Source organism: Scyliorhinus torazame, chromosome 9 (genome assembly GCF_047496885.1).
Source record: "Scyliorhinus torazame isolate Kashiwa2021f chromosome 9, sScyTor2.1, whole genome shotgun sequence".
In the NCBI taxonomy this organism is placed as follows: Eukaryota; Metazoa; Chordata; class Chondrichthyes; order Carcharhiniformes; family Scyliorhinidae; genus Scyliorhinus; species Scyliorhinus torazame.
In genome coordinates, this window is record NC_092715.1 from 213847679 (window position 1) to 213873129 (window position 25451).

Genomic DNA, 25451 nt, shown 5'->3' on the forward strand with positions numbered 1-25451 from the left:
TAGAGGGATGGAGTTTAAGACTAGGGAGGTTATGCTGCAATTGTATAAGGTGTTAGTGAGGCCACACCTGGAGTATTGTGTTCAGTTTTGGTCTCCTTACTTAAGAAAGGACGTACTGGCACTGGATGGTGTGCAGAGGAGATTCACTAGTTAAATCCCAGAGCTGAAGGGGTTGGATTACGAGGAGAGGTTGAGTAGACTGGGACTGTACTCGTTGGAATTTAGAAGGATGAGGGGGGATCTTATAGAAACATATAAGATTATGAAGGGAATAGATAGGATAGATGCGGGCAGGTTGTTTCCACTGGCGGGTGAAAGCAGAACTAGGGGGCATAGCCTCAAAATAAGGGGAAGTAGATTTAGGACTGAGTTTAGGAGGAACTTCTTCACCCAAAGGGTTGTGAATCTATGGAATTCCTTGCCCAGTGAAGCAGTAGAGGCTCCTTCATTAAATGTTTTTAAGATAAAGATAGATAGTTTTTTGAAGAATAAAGGGATTAAGGGTTATGGTGTTCGGGTCGGAAAGTGGAGCTGAGTCCACAAAAGATCAGCCGTGATCTCATTGAATGGTGGAGCAGGCTCGAGGGGCCAGATGGCCTACTCCTGCTCCTAGTTCTTATGTTCTTATGAAGCATACATCAGTCCTAAAACAGACAGAAGCAACACAAGAGGAGGAATCAACATGACAAGAGGATGATATGTCAACACATGAACAATGTCAAACACAAACGACAAACATTAAAGAACATGAAGAACCTGGGGTAGTTCAGCAAACACTAAAATGATCCACAAGAATAAGGCATAAGCCAGAAAGACTGAACTTGTAACAGACTGTAAAAACAAAAGATGTCTGAACATGTATATAGTTATGCATATCATGATGAAATGTAAATAGTAATTTAATGCCTGTAAATAATTTTCTCTTGCAAAGGAAAGGGGATGTGATGATATGCATAACGTTATGCATGACCTCCGCCCACTAGGTGACATTGTAATCCCATCACGTCACCATGTGATCTGGGAGTTGGTCGTTCTGGGAGATAGATGTATTTGCAGTAGTTCCACTAGAGTTGTTTAGTGTCAGTTTATTATTTTAATTTATCCTAGTTATCTTACCATACAGTTGCTTTACAATAAATTATTTTAAACTACATGTTCTATAGTGCATCATTCACTTCGACCAGTCTACCGAACATGACAAGCAGTGCTAATCCTTTGAGTATAATGTTAGTGTAATGACAGTTTGGAAGTTCTTTTTTAGTATAATTGTTTGACCTCAAGAAACAAACTAAATTAAAAGGGGCTGCTCCTGATAGGGGGCACTGCCCAAACAAAACAAAGATCAACAGAAACTTAACAAAAATCAAATCAAAGTGCGATTAAGAGGGTTGATAAAGCATGCTCCCGCTCCAGGGACACCTGGACATGAACATAGCTGCAGAAGATGGGCAGATGGTTTGAACGGACGACCCCCTTGGTCGCCCGCTGCCTGGACCTGTTAATGGCAAGTTTTTCTTTTAACTTTTCCAATTAAGGGGCAATTTAGCGGCCAATCTTCCTAACCTGCACATCCTTTGGGTTGTGGGGTGAGACCCAGACAGACATGGTGAGAATGTGCAAACTGCACAGGGACAGTGACCCGGAGGCGGGATCGGACCCGGATCCTCGGCGCCGTGAGGCAGCTGTGCTAACTACTGTGCCACCGTGCTGCCCTTTAATGGCAAATTTTGCCAGGCCCAGGGGCAGGTTTCTCCACTCCTTTGACCCTCTCTAAATTCAACGAGACCCCCCCCCCCCCGCCCCGCCAAATCAGAAGCATACACAAAGCCAAGTTAAAGTGCATAGTCATCAGGTGGCTTCACATTTCATTATTGGTTTGGCTATTAAAATGTTCATTGATGTGGTGACGAAGGTATTCCACCCCCCCCACCCCCCTTTAGTCATTGTTGCTTGATGGGAATGTTCTCTCATTTATCGCACAGAAGTTTGATTATTTTACCTTCCTGATTGAGCAGTTTCCTCATTCCTGCAGGACTCGGTGGTAGGGAGGCTCCTGCTCTGGTTTTGGCGGGCGGGCGTCTCTCACCACAGGTAACCGGGGTTGTAACCAGACAGCTTAAACGGCCACGCTCAGCTGTATGTGCACCTCCTTTGCCCAGCTTCATGGTTAATAAATAACAGCTTGCTTGTTGTTCAACAGAAATGGCTGCCTCCAGAACAAATCTGAGGTTAGTCTTTCAAAGACGTGAGAAAATTACCGCTCTGCCTTTATATTACGACGGGTTCCTGTGGAAAAAAGGTTCGAAGGATAAGGTAGGTGATAACTCGTGTTTCCAGAAGGCTTACTTGCATTTTGTTTTTTGTTAATCGTCCTGGAGTGGTGTATTAAGTTCTGAAGTATTCTTTTAAAAATTTAAAAGATTGGACAATATCTTGCCTGACAGCTTCACATTTTGTCGGGAAAAAAATAAAAGAGTGAAATCTATTCAGGCGTGGGGAGGAACGTAAGTAACTGGAAAGACGTAAAATATTGTCAGGGTACTGTGATTCCTTTAAATCAGATTTAAATAGCTTTGTCATTTTTTTTCACCTCTAGCACCTAGGCACAAGAATAATAAGCGCTAGATAGATACCATTTCACTGCCCGTCAACCTGAACTATTAAGATAACAGACCTGAGGCGTCGAAATACTTCTACAAATACTTCATTTCCCATTGGTCAACTCCGGGAAAGCTTACGAAATACTCTTTAAAATCAGTCGCACTTGACTCAGCTTTTCACCAAGATACCTCCTATTTGCCGACGCGAGTCTTAAGCAAGGAGAGAAACTTGATGAAAAGTGCAATAAAACAAACAAAAGCCGGGGATTCATGTGTGGCCCAGAACACGGACCTGTCCTGTATTGGAGGAATTTGGGGAGCAGGAGCCCAATGAGTACAGGGATGATTAAGTAGCGCGCTCTTTCAGAGTGTCGCAGCAGACTCGATGGGCCGAATGGCCTCCTTATGCACTGTAGGTTCTATGATGGCTGGGTGGAATTGGGCACAGAGTAGGGTCCAGGAAGCAGGGTTTTGCATTGTATGGAATGCCATGCCAGCAATAGGGTGTCCCTTTATTTGTAAAATCCTTTTCTTTCCTGTAGTTTCCACCCCTCCTCTTGCCCCTGTGGGTTTCAAACCATCAGGTCAGACACAGGACCGACTTTCACATGTTCAGCAATCTTGTCTACAGACAGTTGGGGGATCTCCTATTTTCTCTCCAGCGAGTACTACGATTTTCCCGAGCCCCTTTTAAAGCACCCGTTGAGAAAAAAAATCTGCCTCACCACAATCATAGAATTTACAGTACAGAAGGAGGCCATTCGTCCCATCGAGTCTGCACCAGCTCTTGGAAAGAGCGCCCTACCCAAGGTCTACGCCTCCACCCTATCCCCATAACCCAGTAACCCCACCCAACACTCAGGGCAATTTTGGACACTATGGGCAATTTAGCATGGCCAATCCTCCTAACCCGCACATCTTTGGACTGTGGGAGGAAACCGGAGCACCCGGAGGAAACCCACGCACACTAGGGGAGAATGTGCAGACTCCGCACAGACAGTGACCCAAGCCAGGAATCGAACCTGGGACCCTGGAGCTGTGAAGCAATTGTGCTATCCACAATGCTACCCGTGCTGCCCTACAATGCTACCATACTGCCCTGCCACAGATGACTTAAAAAAAATCTTTGATGAACAGCACCAAAATATTTTTTTTTCGTAAACATTTTATTGAGGTATTTCATTGGCATTGTAACAGCAACAAGATAAACAATGTACATAAAAAGGAAAATAGTAACATAGTGCAAATACCACCTCCCACTCCCACAGGTCCCACCATTACTTAACCCGCTAATCTACGCTAGCCTAACCCCCTAACCCCCCCCCCCCCCCCCCCCCCCCCTTCTGCTGACGATTAATTTTTGCAAAGAAGTCGACAAACTGTTGCCACCTCCAGGCGAACTCTAACAGTGACCCTCTCAAGGCGAACCTAATTTTCTCCAGGCAGAGGAAGCTAGCCATGTCCGATAGCCAGGTCTCCGATTTCAGGGGCTTTGAGTCCCTCCATGCTAATAGTATCCGTCTCCGGGCTACCAGGGAAGCAAGGCCAGAACGCCTGCCTCTTTCTCCTCCTGGATTCCCGGATCCTGTGACACCCCGAAAATCGCCACCTCTGGACTCAACGCCACCCTTGTATTTAATACCTTGGACATGACATCGGCAAACCTCTGCCAAATCCCCTCCGCTTTGGACATGCCCAGAACATGTGACATGTTCGCTGCCCCCCCCCCCCCCCCCACCACACACATTTCACACACCTGTCTCCACCCCAAAGAATCTGCTCATCCTGGCCACTGTCATGTGAGCCGGTGAACGACCTTAAATTGGATCAGGCTGAGCCTGGCACATGTTGCGGTCGTGTTGACCCTACCCAACACGTCCGCCCAAAGGCCCTCCTCTACCAAAATATTTTTAATTAACCCATAGGATGGGATCTTCCTGGTCCTGCGGGAGCAGGCTCGAAGATGGGACTGGGAGGACATTTGGAAACGACACAGCAGGTAGCTAGTTTGGATGTTTATTTATGTGCCCCTGTGGGCAGGTTGGCAGCCACGGCTGGGATCTTCCTGGCGACGGATGAGTTCCCTGCTCAGGGCACAGTTGGCAAGTGCCTGGAGGTGACTTGCACAGACTGCCAAGGGTGGAGGGTTCTGTGCGCCCTCCTATCCTTCCACCCCTCCAACCCACTAGATTTCCCTCCACAATGATACCTGTAGCCACTGCTGCAAGGCTGTGCTTTAAATTTTTCACTCCTCTTCCAAGAGCACACACACATCTTGCATTCTTATGCATGTCGCAACCACACCCACTCTCCCCAGTGGGGGTGTCAGAAGGACAATGCTGCCAACCCCCCCCCCCCCCCAATTTGGGCTAGCTGGCTGCCTATCCCACCCATCAATCTTAATTGGATGGCGTCCTGACTTGGCTCTTAATAGATGCCTCTGGCAAAATCAAGTGTCCAAGCAACACCAGCAGGGTTGTGATCTGCTTTTGGCCCCAAACTCATAACATTTTTAAAGGTGGTAAGATTCTGACATTAGTTTGTTCCAACCAGGCCCTGGAGTCCCTATTCTCTAATGTTTTTTTTTTTTTTGGGGGGGGGGGTTCACACAGTCCTTATTGTAAGAGAAGTTTTACAATTATTATCCTTCCTTTCAAATCTCACCATGTCATCTCCTCCAGCTCTACAACCCTCCAAATTATCTGCACCGCTCCAAGTCTGACCACTTGTGTATCCTCAATTTTAATTGCTCTCCCATTGGTGGCTGTGCTTTCACTCCCTGGGTCCAGAACTCTGGAACTTCCTCCATAAATCCCTCTCCCTCTTTACTTTCCCTCCTCATTTACGTGCTCCTTAAAATCATGGTTTTTGACTAAGCTGTTGGTCAACTGTCTTAATACCCCCTTGTGCGGTTCAGTGTCAAATTTTGCTCCATAATGCTCCTGTGAAGCGATTTGAAAATTCATGGCTTAAAGGTGCTTTGTAAATACAATTGCTGATATTGAGAGGCACAAGCTGCACTCTGGCACCATCTACTGGTTGACATCAGATTAACACCATACTCAACAGCAATTAGCATTTATATAGTGAGTTTAAAGTCGCAAAATATACTAAGGAATAGGTTAGTATGTGACCCTTGTTACCACAGGATTTGGAGGCAAATAGAAGAATGACAGATTTTGAAACTGATTAAATAGTAAACATAGAACAGACTAAAATATAGTGAGTTGAAAGAACTTCATTAGCAGTTTGTGGACCATTTGAGAGAGAACCAAGATTTGAAACAGCCTAATTATCACACTTGCAAAAATGTAGTGAGTTTTTTTCCATAGAAGCTTTTACCTATCACTTTTTAAATGTTTAACCTTTAATTTCTCCTGGCGATTGAGAAGAGACTTTTCACGAGACCCACTCCCAGGTTTGAGTATGAAATCCAGGTTGACACTTTGATGCAGCGTTGAGGGAGTTCTGCTCTATCAGATTAGGTATCTTTCAGATAAAATATGAAACTGAGACCCTGTTGGACAGTTCAGATGGTTGCAAAAGAGTCCATTTCATTTTACAAAGAATGTGTGAATTTGCCTGGCCAAGATTTAATCTTTAACCAATATCTTTAAAAGAGAGTAACATCTTTTACTTCATGGCTGATTGGGGGACCTTGCTATACACAAGTTTGTCCATGTTTGTTTATTAAACAACCGTGACTACACTGCCAGTAATTAATTAATTATAATGTTTTTTGGGATGTCCTGAGGACATGAAAATAATGACCATCAACATCCTGGGGACAAGCCCTATAAATCTAGTGGCTACAAGAGCAAGTCAGAGATTGGGAATTCAGCATTGAGTATCTTCAAAGCCTGTCCACCATCCATAAGGCACAAGGCAGAAATATGTTAGAATTTCAGGAGTTTAAATTAATTTAAATTAAGCTAGAATTGTGCAGTGTAGGTTAACAAGGGCTGCCCCGGACTTCCGGGTGCGGCGATGACCAGCTGAGTCGCACGTTTCGGCAGCTCCCGGTGAAGCGGACTTTTGGGCTCTTGATAGGAGCCCCAACGGCAATTTTGACGGCTAAAAAACACTGTGCGGTAAACCAGAAGGGAATCCCCCCTGGATACGGATGGAAAAAGGAGGAGAAAGTGGCCGGATTGCAGTGGATCCTTTAGAACAGCGGCAAGGAAGGCAAGCAAAAACCAAGATGGCGTTGGAAGGTGGCAGTTTAACATGGGGCCCTGAACAACAAGAGTTCTTGAAATGCTGTGTGGAAGAGCTCAAAAAGGAAATGAAGAAAGAGCTGTTGGCCCCGATACTACAGGCGATCGAAGGGCTAAAGGAGGAACAAAAGACCCAGGAGCGGGAGCTTCAGGTCGTGAAGGCAAAGGCAGCCGAGAATGAGGACGACATACAGGGCCTGGTGGTGAAGACGGAGATGCATGAGGCACATCAGAAACGATGTGTGGAAAGGTTGGAGGCACTGGAGAACAATGCAAGGAGGAACAACCTGAGGATTCTTGGTCTTCCTGAAGGTGTGGAGGGAGCGGATCGGGGCATATGTGAGCACGATGCTGCACTCGTTAATGGGAGCGGAGGCCCCGGCGGGTCCGTTGGAGGTGGATGGCGCGAGGACCGAGAGCAGGAGAAATTCCCAGAGCCATAGTGGTGAGATTCCTCCGTTTTAAGGATAGAGAAATGGTCCTTAGATGGGCAAAGAAAACTCGGAGCAGTAAATGGGAGAACGCAGTGATCCACGTTTATCAAGACTGGAGTGCGGAGGTGGCGAGAAGGGGGGCGAGCTTTAATCGGGCCAAGGCGGTGCTTCATAAAAAGAAGATTAAATTTGGAATGCTGCAGCCGGCAAGACTGTGGGTCACATATCGAGGAAGGCACCACTACTTTGAGACGGCGGATGAAGCGTGGACTTTTATTGTGGAAGAAAAACTGGAATGAGCGGGTTATTAAAAAGAATGTTTGAACAAAGTGGTGGGGCGAATGTGGGGGGCGAAGAGGGGGGTTAAAAAGGGGGGAAAGAGGAGTTTTATGTACTAATCCTGCGATGTGGTAACTTTTCTCTCTTCCACAGGTGGTGATGGGGGAGGTAGAGGAGATGGGACGTTGGCCATTGGGGGCGGGGCCAAGGGAGAAGCGCGGGCTTGGTTCCCGCGCTATGATAATCATGGCGGGAATAGAGAAGCAGGAAGGACGGTGCGAGCCGAGGTCATGGGGGGAAGCCGAGGTCGGCCAGAGTTTGCTGACTTCTGGGAGCAACATGGGGGGAGTAATTACGCTAGCGCGGGATCTAGCGGGGGGGGGGTGGGAGGGGGGAATTACTGGGTTGCTGCTGCTGGGGAGAGGGGGGAGCTGGTATGGGAGGGGATGGGCGGGGGGGGCACCGCCTGGGGGAGATACAGCTGCGCGGGAACCGGGTGAGTAGCTGGAAAAAGGGGATGGCTAATCGACAAGGGGGGGGGGGGGGGGGGGTAGGAAGCCCCCCAACCCGGCTGATCACGTGGAACGTGAGAGGGCTGAACGGGCCGATAAAGAGGGCACGGGTACTTGCACACCTTAAGAAACTTAAGGCAGATGTGGTTATGTTACAGGAAACGCACCTGAAACTGATAGACCAGGTTAGGCTACGCAAAGGATGGGTGGGGCAGGTGTTCCATTCGGGGCTAGATGCGAAAAACAGGGGGGTGGCTATATTAGTGGGGAAGCGGGTAATGTTCGAGGCAAAGACTATAGTGGCGGATAACGGGGGCAGATACGTGATGGTGAGTGGCAAACTACAGGGGGAGACGGTGGTTTTGGTAAACGTATATGCCCCGAACTGGGATGATGCCAATTTTATGAGGCGGATGCTAGGACGCATTCCGGACCTAGAGATGGGAAAGCTGATAATGGGGGGAGATTTTAATACGGTGTTGGAACCAGGGCTGGATAGGTCGAAGTCCAGGACTGGAAGGAGGCCGGCAGCAGCCAAGGTACTTAAAGATTTTATGGAGCAGATGGGAGGTGTAGACCCGTGGAGATTTAGCAGACATTGGAGTAAGGAGTTCTCGTTTTTCTCCTATGTCCATAAAGTCTACTCGCGAATAGACTTTTTTGTGCTGGGAAGGGCGTTGATCCCGAAGGTGAGGGGAACGGAGTATACGGCTATAGCCATTTCGGATCACGCTCCACACTGGGTAGACTTGGAGATAGGGGAGGAAACAGGAGGGCGCCCACCCTGGAGAATGGACATGGGACTAATGGCAGATGAGGGGGGGTGTCTAAGGGTGAGGGGGTGCATTGAAAAGTACTTGGAACTCAATGATAATGGGGAGGTCCAGGTGGGAGTGGTCTGGAAGGCGCTGAAGGCGGTGGTTAGAGGGGAGCTGATATCAATAAGGGCACATAAAGGGAAGCAGGAGAGTAAGGAACGGGAGCGGTTGCTGCAAGAACTTTTGAGGGTGGACAGACAATATGCGGAAGCACCGGAGGAGGGACTGTACAGGGAAAGGCAAAGGCTACATGTAGAATTTGACTTGCTGACTACGGGCACTGCAGAGGCACAATGGAGGAAGGCACAGGGTGTACAGTACGAATATGGGGAGAAGGCGAGCAGGTTGCTGGCACACCAATTGAGGAAAAGGGGAGCAGTGAGGGAAATAGGGGGAGTGAGGGATGAGGAAGGAGAGATGGAGCGGGGAGCGGAGAGAGTGAATGGAGTGTTCAAGACATTTTATAAAAAATTGTATGAAGCTCAACCCCCGGATGGGAGGGAGAGAATGATGGGCTTTTTGGATCGGCTGGAATTTCCCAAGGTGGAAGAGCAGGAAAGGGTGGGATTGGGAGCACAGATCGAGTTAGAAGAAGGGGTGAAAGGAATTAGGAGCATGCAGGCGGGAAAGGCCCCGGGACCGGATGGATTCCCAGTCGAATTCTATGGAAAATATGTGGACTTGCTCGCCCCGGTATTGACGAGGACCTTTTAATGAGGCAAAGGAAAGGGGACAACTGCCCCCGACTATGTCTGAAGCAACGATATCGCTTCTCTTAAAGAAGGAAAAGGACCCGCTACAATGCGGGTCCTATAGACCTATTTCCCCCCTAAATGTAGATGCCAAGATCCTGGCCAAGGTAATGGCAATGAGAATAGAGGAATGTGTCCCGGGGGTGGTCCACGAGGACCAAACTGGGTTTGTGAAGGGGAGACAGCTGAACACGAATATACGGAGGCTGTTAGGGGTAATGATGATGCCCCCACCGGAGGGGGAAACGGAGATAGTAGTGGCGATGGATGCCGAGAAAGCATTTGATAGAGTGGAGTGGAATTATTTGTGGGAGGTGTTGAGGAGATTTGGTTTTGGAGAGGGGTATGTTAGATGGGTGCAGCTGTTGTATCGGGCCCCGATGGCGAGCGTGGTCACGAATGGACGGGGATCTGCATATTTTCGGCTCCATAGAGGGACAAGGCAGGGATGCCCTCTGTCCCCATTATTGTTTGCACTGGCGATTGAGCCCCTGGCGATAGCGTTGAGGGGTTCCAAGAAGTGGAGGGGAGTACTTAGAGGAGGAGAAGAACACCGGGTATCTTTGTATGCGGACGATTTGTTACTATATGTGGCAGACCCGGCGGAGGGGATGCCAGAAATAATGCGGATACTTGGGGAGTTTGGGGATTTTTCAGGGTATAAATTGAACATGGGGAAAAGTGAGTTGTTTGTGGTGCATCCAGGGGAGCAGAGTAGAGAAATAGAGGACCTACCGTTGAAGGTAACAAGGGACTTTCGTTACCTGGGGATCCAGATAGCCAAGAATTGGGGCACATTGCATAGGTTAAATTTAACGCGGTTGGTGGAACAAATGGAGGAGGATTTCAAGAGATGGGATATGGTATCCCTGTCACTGGCAGGGAGGGTGCAGGCGGTTAAGATGGTGGTCCTCCCGAGATTCCTCTTTGTGTTTCAGTGCCTCCCGGTGGTGATCACGAAGGCTTTTTTTAAAAGGATCGAAAAGAGCATCATGGGTTTTGTGTGGGCCAGGAAGATCCCGAGAGTGAGGAAGGGATTCTTACAGCGTAGCAGGGATAGGGGGGGGCTGGCACTACCGAGCCTAAGTGAGTATTATTGGGCCGCTAATATTTCAATGGTGAGTAAGTGGATGGGAGAGGAGAAGGGAGCGGCGTGGAAGAGATTAGAGAGGGCGTCCTGTAGGGGGACTAGCCTACAGGCTATGGTGACAGCCCCATTGCCGTTCTCACCGAGGAACTACACCACAAGCCCGGTGGTGGTGGCTACACTGAAGATTTGGGGACAGTGGAGACGGCATAGGGGAAAGACTGGAGCCTTGGGGGGGTCCCCGATAAGAAACAACCATAGGTTTGCCCCGGGGGGAATGGATGGGGGATATGGAATGTGGCAAAGAGCAGGAATAACGCAACTGAAAGATCTGTTTGTGGATGGGAAGTTCGCGAGTCTGGGAACGCTGACCGAGAAATATGGGTTGCCCCAAAGGAATGTATTCAGGTATATGCAACTGAGGGCTTTTGCGAGGCAACAGGTGAGGGAATTCCCGCAGCTCCCGACACAAGAGGTGCAGTACAGAGTGATCTCAAAGACATGGGTGGGGGATGGTAAGGTGTCAGATATATATAGGGAAATGAGGGACGAAGGGGAGACTATGGTAGATGAACTAAAAGGGAAATGGGAAGAAGAGCTGGGGGAGGAGATCGAGGAGGGGCTGTGGGCAGATGCCCTAAGCAGGGTAAACTCGTCGTCCTCGTGTGGCAGGCTAAGCCTGATTCAGTTTAAGGTATTACACAGGGCTCATATGACTGGAGCACGGCTCAGTAAATTTTTTGGGTGGAGGATAGGTGTGCGAGGTGCTCGGGAAGCCCAGCGAATCATACCCATATGTTTTGGTCATGCCCGGCACTACAGGGGTTTTGGATGGGGGTGACAAAGGTGCTTTCAAAAGTAGTGGGGGTCCGGGTCGAACCAAGCTGGGGGTTGGCTATATTTGGGGTTGCACAAGAGCCGGGAGTGCAGGAGGCGAGAGAGGCCGATGTTTTGGCCTTTGCGTCCCTAGTAGCCCTGCGTAGGATATTGCTAATGTGGAAAGAAGCCAAGCCCCCGGGGGTGGAGACCTGGATAAATGACATGGCAGGGTTTATAAAGCTAGAGCGGATTAAGTTCGTCCTAAGGGGGTCGGCTCAAGGGTTCACCAGGCGGTGGCAACCGTTCGTCGAATACCTCGCAGAAAGATAGATGGAATGGAAAAAAGAAGGCAGCAGCCCAGGATCGGGGGGGGAGGAGGGGGGGGGGAGGAGGAACCAGAAGGACTCTCAGGGTTGTTAATATATACTGTATAATATGTATAGGTCGTTGCTACAGATAATTATATATTGGACTGTTAAATTATATTTTTGGAGAGTGTTACTTGTGATAAGGCAGTTGCCAATTAGGGTTAGTTTTCATTTTTGTTATTTATTATTTATTCATTTTCTGTTTATAAAATAGGTCATTGTTATTTGTGTTGTTATAATATTGTGTAAAGGATGCACAATGTACTGTGTTGGTTGACCAAAAATTTTCAATAAAATATTTTAAAAAAACAAGGGCTGCCCCACCCACTCACATATCTGGTTGGCAGTTAAGTGTCAGTCACTTAAATTTCCCTTGATCTAAAAGCAGGTGGGGGAGGGGAGCCAATTCAGGACATTTTAAAAAGAGCAACTTGTAAACTCACTCCCTGTGAGTTCTCCCAGTGAGCCAGAGAAGACACAGCCAGAGTGAGACAGAACCACGAGTGAGTTTGGGAATTTGAATCTAGGTAGGAATTCAAAGCTGGGTGGGGAGGAAGTGCTTTTTATCCCTGGTAAGTGACTGGGAAGTAGTGTTTCTGTTTTTCTGTTTCTTTTCATTGGTATATATATATATTTTTTCTTCGTTGTTTATTTAATTTTTGGGGGGAAATTGTAATTGTTGAAGTTAACTGAAGGTTTAAGACATGGCAGGAGATCTCAGACCCATGTCATGCTCCTCGTGTGTGATGTGGGAGCTCAAGGACACGTCCACTGTCACGTGCAAGAAATGTGTCCAGTTGCAGCTCCTGTTAGACCACTTGACGGCTCTGGAGCTGCGGATGGGCTCACTTTGGATCATCCGCGATGCTGAGGACGTCGTGGATAGCACATTTAGCGAGTTGGTCACACCGCAGGTGAAAGGTACTGAGGGAGATAGAAAATGGGTGACCAAAAGGCAGAGCAAGAGTAGGAAGGCAGTGCAGGTGTCCTCTGCGGTCATTTCCCTGCAAAACAGATATACCGCTTTGGATACTGTTGAGGGAGATGGCTCACCAGGGGAAGGCAGCAGCAGCCAGGTTCATGGCACCGTGGCTGGCTCTGCTGCGCAGCTGGGCAGGAAGAAGAATGGCAGGGCTATAGTGATAGGGGACTCAATTGTAAGGGGAATAGACAGGCGGTTCTGTGGACCCAATCGAGACTCCAGGATGGTATGTTGCCTCCCTGGTGCAAGGGTCAAGGATGTCTCGGAGCGGTTGCAGGACATTCTTGGGGGGGGGGGGGGGGGGTGAACAGCCAGCTGTCGTGGTGCACATAGGCACCAACGATATAGGTAAAAAATGGGACGAGGTCCTACAAGCTGAATTCAGGGAGTTAGGAGTTAAACTAAAAAGTAGGCCCTCAAAGGTAGTAATCTCAGGATTGCTACCAGTGCCACGAGCTAGTCAGAGTAGGAATGTCAGGATAGATAGGATGAATACATGGCTCAAGAGATGGTGCAAGAGGAAGGGATTCAAATTCCTGGGACATTGGAACCGGTTCTGGGGGAGGTGGGACCAGTACAAACTGGACGGTCTGCACCTGGGCAGGACTGGAACCAATGTCCTGGGGGGGGGGGGGGGGGGGTTGCTAGAGCTGTTGGGGAAAGTTTAAAGTAATGTGGCAGGGGGATGGGAACTGATGCAGGAAGTTGGAAGGTAGTAAAACAGGGACAGAAACAAAAGGCAGTAAGGGGGAAAGTGTAAGGCAGAGAAGCCATAGTCAAAAATCAAAAAGGGCTACAGTACAAGGTACAGTGACTGAGGGGAGCTCAGTGAATAGGACCAGGAATACTGGGCGTCACTCTCCGCCGACGGGAGTCTCCGTTTTGCCGGCGCCCGGGGGTTTCCCGACGGCGTGGGGCTGCCCCACAATGGGAAACCCCATTGACCGGCCGGTGTTACGGAGACTCCCGCCGGCCGGTCGGGGCAGAAATGTGGCGGGGCGGGTAGGAGAATTTCGCCCACTAAAAGGAATAAAATGGGAAGTGAAAACATTAATGGTAAGCGACGCGGCAGGTTGTTACATGAAGATATGGGTTCAACGACAAGGAAAATTAGGAGAAAGGTTAAGAGGAAATATAACTTCGGAGAGGTTACTGATCGAGGTGTTAAGATTCAGAACAGAGATAAAAAAGCCAACATCAGTTTACTTTACCTGAATGCTCATAGTATTCGGAATAAGGTAAATGAGTTGATGGCGCAAATCATCGTGAATGATTTAGTGGCCATTACAGAAACATGGTTAAAGGATGGTCACGACTGGGAGTTAAATATCCGAGGGTATCAAACTATTCGGAAGGATAGAGTAGCTGATAAGGGAGGTGGTGTAGCTCTGTTATTTAAGGATGACATCCGGGCAACAGTAAGGGATGACATCGGTGCTATGGAGGATAAGGTTGAATCCATTTGGGTGGAAATCCGGAATAGTAAGGCAAAAAAGGTCACTGATAGGAGTAGTCTATAGGCCACCAAATAGTAACATTATGGTGGGGCAGGCAATAAACAAAGAAATAACTGATGCATGTAGAAATGGTACAGCAGTTATCATGGGGGATTTTAATCTTCATGTCGATTGGTTTAACCAGGTCGGTCAAGGCAGCCTTGAGGAGGAGTTTATAGAATGTATCCGCGATAGTTTCCTAGAACAGTATGTAATGGAACCTACGTGGGAACAAGCGGTCCTAGATCTGGTCCTGTGTAATGAGACAGGATTGATTCAGGATCTCATAGTTAGGGATCCTCTCGGAAGGAGCGATCACAATATGGTGGAATTTAAAATACAGATGGAGGGTGAGAAGGTAAAATCAAACACTCGTGTTTTGCGCTTAAACAAAGGAGATTACAATGGGATGAGAGAAGCAGTAGCTAAGGTTGACTCGGAGCAAAGACTTTATGGTGAAACAGTTGAGGACCAGTGGAGAACCTTCCAAGTGATTTTTCACAGTGCTCAGCAAAGGTTAATACCAACAAAAAGGAAGGATGGTAAAAAGAGGGAAAATCGACCGTGGATATCTAAGGAAATAAGGGAGAGTATCAAATTGAAGGGAAAAACATACAAAGTAGCAAAGATCAGTGGGAGACTAGAGGACTGGGAAATCTTTAGTGGGCAACAGAAAGCTACTAAAAAAGCTATAAAGAAGAGTAAGATAGATTATGAGAGTAATCTTGCTCAGAATATAAAAACAGATGGTAAAAGTTTCTACAAATATATAAAACAAAAAAGAGTGGCTAAGGTAAATATTGGTCCTTTAGAGGATGAGAAGGGAGATTTAATAATGGGAGATGAGGAAATGGCTGAGGAACAAACAGGTTTTTTGGGTCGGTCTTCGCAGTGGAAGACACAAATAACATGCCAGTGACTGATGGAAATGAGGCTATGACAGGTGAGGCCCTTGAGAGGATTGTTATCACCAAGGAGGTAGTGATGGGCAAGCTAATGGGGCTAAAGGTAGACAAGTCTCCTGGACCTGATGAAATGCATCCCAGAGTGCTAAAAGAGATGGCTAGGGAAATTGCAAATGCACTAGTGATAATTTACTAAATTTCACTAGACTCTGGGGTGGTCCCGGCGGATTGGAAACTAGCAAACGTGACACCACTGTTTAAAAAAGGAGGTAGGCAGAAAGCGGGTAATTATAGGCCAGTGAGCTTAACTTCGGTAGTAGGGAACTGCTGGAATCTATCATCAAGGAAGAAATAGCGAGGCATCTGGATGGAAATTGTCCCATTGGGCAGTCGCAGCATGGGTTCATAAAGGGCAGGTCGTGCCTAACTAATTTAGTGGAATTTTTTGAGGACATTAACAGTGCGGTAGATAACGGGGAGCCAATGGATGTGGTATATCTGGATTTCCAGGAAGCCTTTGACAAGGTGCCACACAAAAGGTTGCTGCATAAGATAAAGATGCATGGCATTAAGGGGAAAGTAGTAGCATGGATAGAGGATTGGTTAATTAATAGAAAGCAAAGAGTGGGGATGAATGTGTGTTTCTCTGGTTGGCAATCAGTAGCTAGTGGTGTCCCTCAGGGATCAGTGTTGGGCCCACAACTGTTCACAATTTACATAGATGATTTGGAGTTGGGGACCAAGGGCAATGTGTCCAAGTTTGCAGACGACACTAAGATAAGTGGTAAAGCAAAAAGTGCAGAGGATACTGGAAGTCTGCAGAAGGATTTGGATAGGCTAAGTGAATGGGCTAGGGTCTGGCAGATGGAAGACAATGTTGACAAATGTGAGGTTATCCATTTTGGTAGGAATAACAGCAAAAGGGATTATTATTTAAATGATAAAATATTAAAACATGCTGCTGTGCAGAGAGACCTGGGTGTGCTATTGCATGAGTCGCAAAAGGTTGGTTTACAGGTGATTAAGAAGGCAAATGGAATTTTGTCCTTCATTGCTAGAGGGATGGAGTTTAAGACTAGGGAGGTTCTGCTGCAATTGTATAAGATGTTAGTGAGGCCACACCTGGAGTACTGTGTTCAGTTTTGGTCTCCTTACTTGAGAAAGTACGTACTGGCACTGGAGGGTGTGCAGAGGAGATTCACTAGGTTAATCCCAGAGCTGAAGGGGTTGGATTACGAGGAGAGGTTGAGTAGACTGGGACTGTACTCGTTGGAATTTAGAAGGATGAGGGGGGATCTTATAGAAACATATACAATTATGAAGGGAATAGATAGGATAGATGCGGGCAGGTTGTTTCCACTGGCGGGTGAAAGCAGAACTAGGGGGCATAGCCTCAAAATAAGGGGAAGTAGATTTAGGCCTGAGTTTAGGAGGAACTTCTTCACCCAAAGGGTTGTGAATCTATGGAATTCCTTGCCCAGTGAAGCAGTAGAGGCTCCTTCATTAAATGTTTTTAAGATAAAGATAGTTTTTTAAGAATAAAGGGATTAAGGGTTATGGTGTTCGGGCCGGAAAGTGGAGCTGAGTCCACAAAAGATCAGCCATGATCTCATTGAATGGTGGAGCAGGCTCGAGGGGCCAGATGGCCTACTCATGCTCCTAGTTCTTATGTTCTAATATTTACCACGTATCTGGATCTGTGCAAGGCCATCAACCCCAACCAGGACAAAACAGCCTGCTTGATCAGCACCCTATCCTCCATCTTAATCATTCACTCCCTCCACCACTGGCAAACAGTGGCTGCATACTGTATTATCTTGGTGCAGCAACTCACCAAGGTTCCTTGACAATACCTTCCAAACTTGAGACCTCTACCTAGAAGAACAAGGGCAGCGGTGCATGGAACAGCATCACCTTCAGATTCACCACCTGACTTGGAAATATATACCATCATTCCTTCACTGTCTCTGGGTCAAAATCCTGGATCTTACAGCGGAACAGTATGTTAGGTTTTACCACAAGGACTGCAATGGTTCAAGAAAGCAGCTCACCACTCCCAACTCGAGGCCAATTCGAGTTGGGCAATAAATGTTGGCTTTTCAAGCAATGCTCACATTCCATGAATGAATAAAAAGAAAACCTACTGGCTGATTTGTCCTATGGCTGTCTGGAAGCTCCCAGTGGTCACTTCCCAGCTGACGATAGTGTCTGGATGTTGCTCTGTGGCTGGACGTCTGTCTCCAGAAATTGAGGTAGGCCTAAAATTTCCTCCCCTGTCAAGGCAGGCCCCTTGTAGGATATGTAAACTGGTAAAGAAAAGGTTAGATGGTGTAATTTCTGTTTTTAGGCAGCTAAAAAGCTGAATAACATAGATGATGGCACATTGTTTCATCTTGTTCAGAGCAATTGACCTTCAGAATACAGATTTTGCTTGAAGCAGGGTAAATTTAAAACTAGTCCCTGGAAACATTTCAGCGAGTGAATGGTCAACGCACAGAACCACCCCAGGAAAGTGGAAGCTGTTAATATTGATTCATTCAAACACAAGCTAGACAGATTTATTTCAAGGTTTTGGCCAACAGTGTGAGTAATTTGAGACGGGATGTATGGAAAGTGTAACACCCTTGGTTGAATAGTTAGGTGTCTTTGGGTCGGTTCCCAAAGCTGTCCAACACTGGGTGTTTTCCCAATTAATCTGTTGTAAACTAATTAATAGTGATTACTAGAATTAGTCAACAACTCCATTATCATTGCTCAATGTGACCACTAGAATAGAAGAAGATGAAATAGATGGGTCCTTGTCTTTATTCATTTCACAATTCCTGTGCTGCTAGGTGATGCATTGGTAGTATGTTGCACTCATTAGTATATCAAAGAGCAGTATACTACTTTAACTCTATTGTAAGATATTTGTAGTACTCGCATGGTAGCTTGTAGCAGGCATTTTTGTATGCTCACTTCCAGTTTCCGACTTGCTGACTGTGGTCTCCTGTAGTTGTTGCTGCTCCTCCTTCTCCTGCAGCTTGTGGATTTGATTTGACAGCTATCTTTTAAAGGTTCATTGAATGTTTTATCTCCTTAAATAATATCACAACTTAACTTCCACCTAGACTCTGAGGGATTTAATACCTGCTTTAAACAGGATGATTTAATGCGATGTGGGAACATAATACATCTTTAAATTCTGTGTTAATTTCTGCTTGACAAGCATTAAGAAACAGCTTGTTCTTGCTGTGTGAGTAGGACATGGAATATGCTGCTAAAACGTGTGATGGAGGGAGGTTCAAGCGGGGAATTCAAAGGGAACTGGATTATTATCTGAAAAGGAAGAATGCACAGGGCTAGGGGAGAAGGCAGGAGAGTAGCAAGAGTTGAATTGTTCCTTCAGGGAGTCGGCATAGACAATGTGGGCCGAAAGGCCTCCTCCTGTGTTATTTAATTGACATGTGCATTTATATACATTAGAAATATTTACATTTATCAGAAATTTGGGAGCATGGGCTAAAGATACTAATACTTCATCAATGATAATGCACACTATCGCTGTCCCTTTTTACAGTTCACATGTTAACTTGCATGAAACATCCACATGTCAAATAGTGTAATAAAACAACAACAACTTTTGCTCATATAGTACCTTTTATAATGTCCTGTGCTTCACAGCAGCATTCTGAAACAAAATATATCGAACCACATGAGGTGATGTCAGGTCAGATGACTAAAGGTTTGGTCAAAGAGGCAGGTTTCTAGAAGTATCTTAAAGGAAGAAAGCAAAATAGAGAGTCGGAAGATTGCAGGGAAGGAATTCCAAAGCCTTAGGTCCTTGACATCTCAAGGCACAACCGCCAATGGTGAAGCGATGATAATTTGGATAAGCCGAGATATCTCTTAGAGGGGGGGGAAGATTGGGTATAGGGTAAAGTGGGCCGAGATTCTTCATTTAAACTGACAAGCTATGAAAGTTCCCGCCATGTTATCGAGGGACTTCCGTTCAAGGCACTTCTTCTCCTAGGGAACATGCACACTGCTTGACAGGCGGTTGTTAACTTTTTGGAAAGCGTTTTGCCTGCCTTCGCATTTCAGCTGCCCTTCCTTGTGCCATCTTTCATCACGGCTGTTAAGCAACTTATACAGCTGCACTTACCTTTTGAGGGGCAAGAGAGGAAAACACTCAACCACGCATTGACAGCAGCTGCCTTTTCCTCAGCTGCATGCCCCTTTTTCGGGCAGAGGGATGGACACTAAATGCAGCTGGATGGATGAGAAAACCCCAATACTGAGGATCAGTGCTCGCTTGACATGTCAGCACAAGTGCCTCATGCACTATTCGCCCCCTAGTCTCTGCCTCTTGTCAAGAAGCAAGGAGAGAAAGAAGAGGTTGAGCGTTTGTAATAGCTTGTACACAGAAGAGGGTCACTGCAAGGCATGGGGGGAGAGAGGATGAGGGTGAGTGGCTGTGTCGGCAGTTTGAATGGAGCTGTGAGCTGTCTGAGAGAGGAATGGGTGGAGCTGCAAGCTGGCGTACCGAGGAATGCTCTGACAGTGTTGGGATTGGCACCTAAAAGTCATGTCATGTCCTCTTGAGGTCTTGGAGCTTGTGGCATAAGCAGTGGGTTAGAGGGAGAACCCTCCTGTTTTTTTCTGTTATTTGTTCATGGGATGTGGCGTCGCTGGCTGGGTCAGCATTTATTGACCATCCCTTTTTTAAATATAAATTTAGAGAACCCAATTTTTTTTTTTCAATTAAGGGGCAATTTGGCATGGCCAATTCACCTACCCTGTACATCTTTTTGGGTTGTGGGGGTGAGACCCATGCAGGCACAGGGAGAATGTGCAAATTCCACACTGACAGTGACCCGGGGCCAGGATCGAACCCGGGTCCTCGGTGCAGTGAGGCAGCAGTGCGAACCACTGCGCCACCATGCTGCCCCTATTGCCCATCCCTGAGAGCATTTAAGAGTCAATCACATTGCTGTGGGTCTGGATTCACACGTAGGCCAGACCAGGTAAGGAATGACAGATGTCCTTCCCTAAAGAACATTAGTGAACCAGATGGGTTTTAATAATAATAATCTTTATTCGTGTCACAAGTAGGCTTAATTAATACTGAAATGAAGTTACAGCGCTTCCCAGTAGAGCCAGCTTCCACATTGCTGGAGGAGGTGCTGACGACAGGGGGACTAGAGAAGGGGGTAGTATCGGCGGTTTACGTGGCTATTTTTGAAGAGGAGAAGGCGCTGCTGGAAGGGATCAAGGCAAGGTGGGAGGAAGAGTTGGGAGAGGGCATGGAGGAGGGGTTCCGGTGTGAGGTGCTACGGAAGGTGAATGCCTCCACCTCGTCTGCGAGGTTGGGGCTGATACAGCTGAAGGTGGTGTATAGAGCATACCTCACAAGGGCGAGGATGAACCGGCTCTTTGAGGGGGTAGAAGTTGTGTGAACGTTGCGGGGGGAGCCCCCGCAAACCACGTTCATATGTTTTGGTCCTGTCCAAAGCTGGAGGATTACAGGAAGGAGGTTTTTAGGGTAATCTCTAGTGGTGTGTGTGAAACTGGACCCGGGCCCTCATGAGGCCATATTCTGGGTGTCGGACCAGCCAGGGTTGGAAACGGGTGCAGAGGCAGATGTTGTAGCCTTTGCCTCGTTGATCACCCGAAGACGGATCTTGTTAGGGTGGAAATCAACCTCGCCACCGGTGCCCTGGTTTGGCGGGGGGGGGAGCTGCTAGAATTCTTGACGCTTGAAAAAGTCAAATTTGAACTGAGGGGAAGGATGGAGGGGTTCTACAATTCATGGGTGTTATTTATTATGCACTTTCGAGAATTGCATTACATCGAACATTATGGGGGGGGGCCTGGGAGGGTTGAGGGGAGGGGGGACTGTATGTGTTAAATGGTGACTATGGGTGATTCCTGATTCCTTTTTGTAATTTGTTTATGTTAACATGCGGGCTAATGTTTGGTGGGAGGATGGGATCGTTATTGATATGGGGATTGACATTGCATTCATTACTGATTATTGTTTATTGTTGGGTGTAAATTTTGGAGAAAATCTGAAAATGGGGAATAAAAATATTTTTAAAAAACACTGAAATGAAGTTACTTTGAAAATCCCCTAGTTGCCACATTCTGGCGGCTGTTTGGGTACACTAAGGGAGTTCAGAATGTCCAATTCGCCTAACAAGCACGTTTTGTGGACTTGTGGAAGGAAATCAGAGCCCCATAGGAAACCCAGGCCGTGACAATCAACAATGGTTTCATGATCATCTTTAGATTTTTAATTCCAGGATTTTATTGCCCTGGTGCGATTCCAACCCACGTACCCAGAACATTGCCCTAGGTCCCTGGATTATTAGTCCAGTGATAATACCACTACGCCACTGCCTCCCTGTTGCTGACTTCCTTGACCATTTCCGCCTACACTTGTGTGGTGGTATGTATTAGGGGTAGTACGGTACCTGTGAAGCCGAGAGGCTATTGGCAGACGGGTCCCGAGTCCTCGTTGGATCTGCCGCCTGCTGGCTCCGCCCAGAAAGGCAGAGTATAAGAGCCCGGGTTCTCCCAGCAGCCGCATTCTGTAACTGAGCTGCTGGGGAACAAGTCTTGCTTAAGAAAGCCTTCATTGACTTCATCTCTTCTCGACTTGTGTGAGTAATTGTTGCGCTACAATTTATTAAGCAGTCTTAAAAAGACTATGGAGCTCCGGATCGCCCCGGAGTGTCTGCGAATCAGCCCCCATGCAGCAAACACGGCGGCCGTGTTTAAACACTGGCCAGCATGCTTCGAAGGTTACCTTTGAACGGCCCCCGGCCGGACCACGGAAGATCAGAAAATGCAGGTCCTGCATTCCAGGGTGAGCCCGGAGATCTACACGCTCATCGAAGACGCGGAGGATTTCCCGACGGCGCTCACCATGCTGAAAGGAGTCTACATTCGGCCTGTAAACCAAGTCTACGCACACCACCAACTCGCGATGTGACGGCAAATCCCCGGAGAATGGCTAGACTAGTTCTACAGCGCACTGTTGATATTGGGAAGGAACTGCAACTGCCCGTCGGTGAGTGCAAACGAGCACACGGAGCTCCTAATCAGGGATGCTTTTGTGGCAGGTATGACTTCTTCTCAAATTCGCCAAAGACTGTTAGAGAGAGACTCGTTAGGACTCACAGAGGCACAGGCCTTTGCGGCCTCCCTCGACGTGGCCTCACAAAATGCCCGCGCTTACGGCCCCGACCGCACGGCAGCCCCTTGGGCTCCGTGGACCCCCGTTGCGACCGACTCCCCGGCACCCCCCCCCCCCCCCCCCCCCCCCGCAAGCCTGCGCGGCTAGAGCACCAGACCATCCCGGTGGGCCCCGCTGCTATTTTTGCGGGCAGGCAAAACCCCCCCGGCAGCGCTGCCCGGCCCGCTCAGCTATTTGTAAGAGCTGCTGCAGAAAGAGGCATTACTCAGCGGTGTGCCAGTCCCGGGGGGTCGCCGCAATCTCCGGGGGAGAACAGGGACAGCAGACTCCACCCCCCCCCCCCCCCCAACGATCCATGTGCGGCCCGCGGGCGCCGCCATTTGGAGTCCCGGACACCACGCGGGGAGGATGGGCGCCGCCATCTTGTGACCCCCCCCCCTGGCCACGTGCGATCCATGGGGGCGACCATTTTGTCCGACCGCGTGCGATCCATGGACGCCGCCATCTTGGCTGATAGCCAAGGACCCCAGCATAGACGGCTCCACGGGGTCTGAAGAAAACGCCGCAATGCAACAACCACGACTGGCTTCGGTGACCCTGGACCAATCGCGGCCCCGGATGCACCAAACGGCAACAACAACGGTGCTGGTCAACGGGTACGAGACGCCATGCCTGATCGACTCTGGGAGTACGGAAAGTTTTATCCACCCGGATATGGTAAGACTGTTTTCTTTCCATTCAACGGAGCACCCAAAAGATTTTCCTGGCAGCGGGATCCCATTCCGTAGAGATCAAAGGGTTCTGCATCGTGAACCTAACGTTGCAAGGGAGGGAGTTTAAGAATTATAGGCTTTATGTCCTTCCCCCACTCTGTGCTCCCACTCTCTTAGGGTTAGATTTCCAGCGTAACCTCCAGAGCCTAACGTTCCAATTCGGCGGCCCAATACCCCCACTCACTATCTGCAGCCTCGCTTGTTTGCGAACCTCACCCCGGATTGCAGACCCGTCGCCACTAGGAGCAGACGATACAGCGCCCAGGATCGGACGTTTATCCGGTCTGAGGTCCAGCGGCTGCTGAAGGAAGGCATAATCCAGGCCAGCAACAGACCCTGGAGAGCCCAGGTGGTAGTTGTGAAGACCGGGGAGAAGCAGAGGATGGTCGTAGACGATAGTCAGACCATCAATAGGTACACGCAGCTCGATGCGTACCCTCTCCCCCGCATATCCGACATGGTCAATCGGATTGTACAGTACAAAGTCTTTTCCACCGTGGACCTCAAGTCCGCATACCACCAGCTACCCATCCGCCCGAGTGACCGCAAGTACACTGCCTTTGAGGCAGACGGGCAGCTCTACCATTTTTTAAGGGTCCCATTTGGCGTCACGAACGGAGTCTCGGTCTTCCAACGGGAGATGGACCGAATGGTTGATCAGCATGGTTTACGGGCCACGTTCCCGTACCTCGACAATGTAACCATCTGCGGCCATGACCAGCAGGACCACGACGCCAACCTCCGCAAATTCCTCCAGACCGCTAACGCCCTGAACCTCCCCTATAACGAGGAAAAATGCGTTTTTAGCACCAACCGTCTGGCCATCCTGGGATACGTAGTGCATAATGGAGTGATAGGCCCTGACCCCGAACGCATGCGCCCCCTTATGGAATTTCCCCTCCCCCACTGCTCCAAAGCCCTGAAACGCTGCCTGGACTTCTTCTCGTACTACGCCCAGTGGGTTCCCTAGTACGCAGACAAGGCCCGCAAGTTAATCCAGTCCACTACCTTCCCCCTGTCGACAGAGGCCCGCCAGGCCTTCAGCCGCATCAAAGCGGATATCGCAAAGGCCACGATGCACGCAATCGACGAGTCCCTCCCCTTCCAAGTCGAGAGCAACGCATCCGATGTAGCTCTGGTGGCCACTCTCAACCAAGCGGGCAGACCCGTGGCCTTTTTCTCCCGGACCTTCCACGCCTCAGAAATCCGCCACTCCTCAGTGGAAAAGGAAGCCCAAGCCATAGTGGAAGCTGTGCGACATTGGAGGCATTACCTGGCCGGCAGGAGATTCACTCTCTTCACTGACCAACGGTCGGTAGCCTTTATATTCGATAATGCACTGCGGGGCAAAATCAAGAATGACAAGATCTTGAGGTGGAGGATTGAACTCTCCACCTAGAACTATGAGATCTTCTATCATCCCGGAAAGCTGAACGAGCCGTCTGATGCCCTATCCCGCGGCACATGTGCAAATGCACAAGTAGACCGCCTCCAAGCCCTCCATGAGGACCTCTGCCACCCGGGGGTCACTCGATTCTACCATTTTGTGAAGTCCCGCAACCTCCCCATCTCTGTTGAGGAGGTCCGTACAGCCACCAGGAACTGTCAAATCTGCGCAGAGTGCAAACCGCACTTTTTCAGGCCAATTAGAGCGCACCTGATAAAGGCTTCCCGTCCCTTTGAACGCCTCAGTTTGGATTTCAAAGGCCCCCTCCCCTCCACCGACCGCAACACAGACTTCCTAAACGTGGTGGACGAGTACTCCCGTTTCTCCTTCGCCATCCCCTGCCCCGACATTACAGCGGCCACAGTCATTAAAGCCCTCGGCACCATCTTTACACTGTTCAGTTTCCCCGTGTACATCCATAGCGACAGGGGGTCCTCCTTCATGAGCGGCGAACTGCGTCAGTTCCTGCTCAGCAAGGGCATTGCCTCGAGCAGGACGACCAGTTACAACCCCCAGGGGAACGGTCAGGTAGAGAGGGAGAACGGTACGGTCTGGAAGACAGTCCTACTGGCCCTACGGTCCAGAAATCTCCCAGTTTCCCGTTGGCAGGAAGTCCTCCCGGATGCCCTCCACGCCATCCGGTCGCTGCTGTGTACCACCACGAATCAAACGCCTCACGAGCGCCTCCTTGTCTTCCCTAGGAAGTCCTCCTCCGGAACGTCGCTGCCGACCTGGCTGGCAGCCCCAGGACCCAGCTTGCTCCGGAAGCATGTGCAGGCGCA

General features: G+C 48.6%; 1 protein-coding gene across 2 annotated transcripts in view; it reads left to right on the top strand.

Moving 5' to 3' along the window:
• Positions 1-1957: 1957 nt before the first annotated feature.
• LOC140429727 (signal-transducing adaptor protein 1-like) overlaps positions 1958-25451 on the top strand; it is a 125565-nt gene continuing 102071 nt past the window's right edge. Inside the window, exons 1-2 of one of the 2 annotated variants that reach the window (XM_072517063.1) lie at positions 1958-2091; positions 2201-2313. In XM_072517063.1, coding sequence (XP_072373164.1) covers positions 2203-2313 — 111 coding nt within the window. In that variant the 5' untranslated portion in view covers positions 1958-2091; positions 2201-2202. Of the gene's footprint in view, positions 2314-25451 lie in introns of both variants that reach the window. The other variant, XM_072517062.1, reaches the window with a different exon arrangement.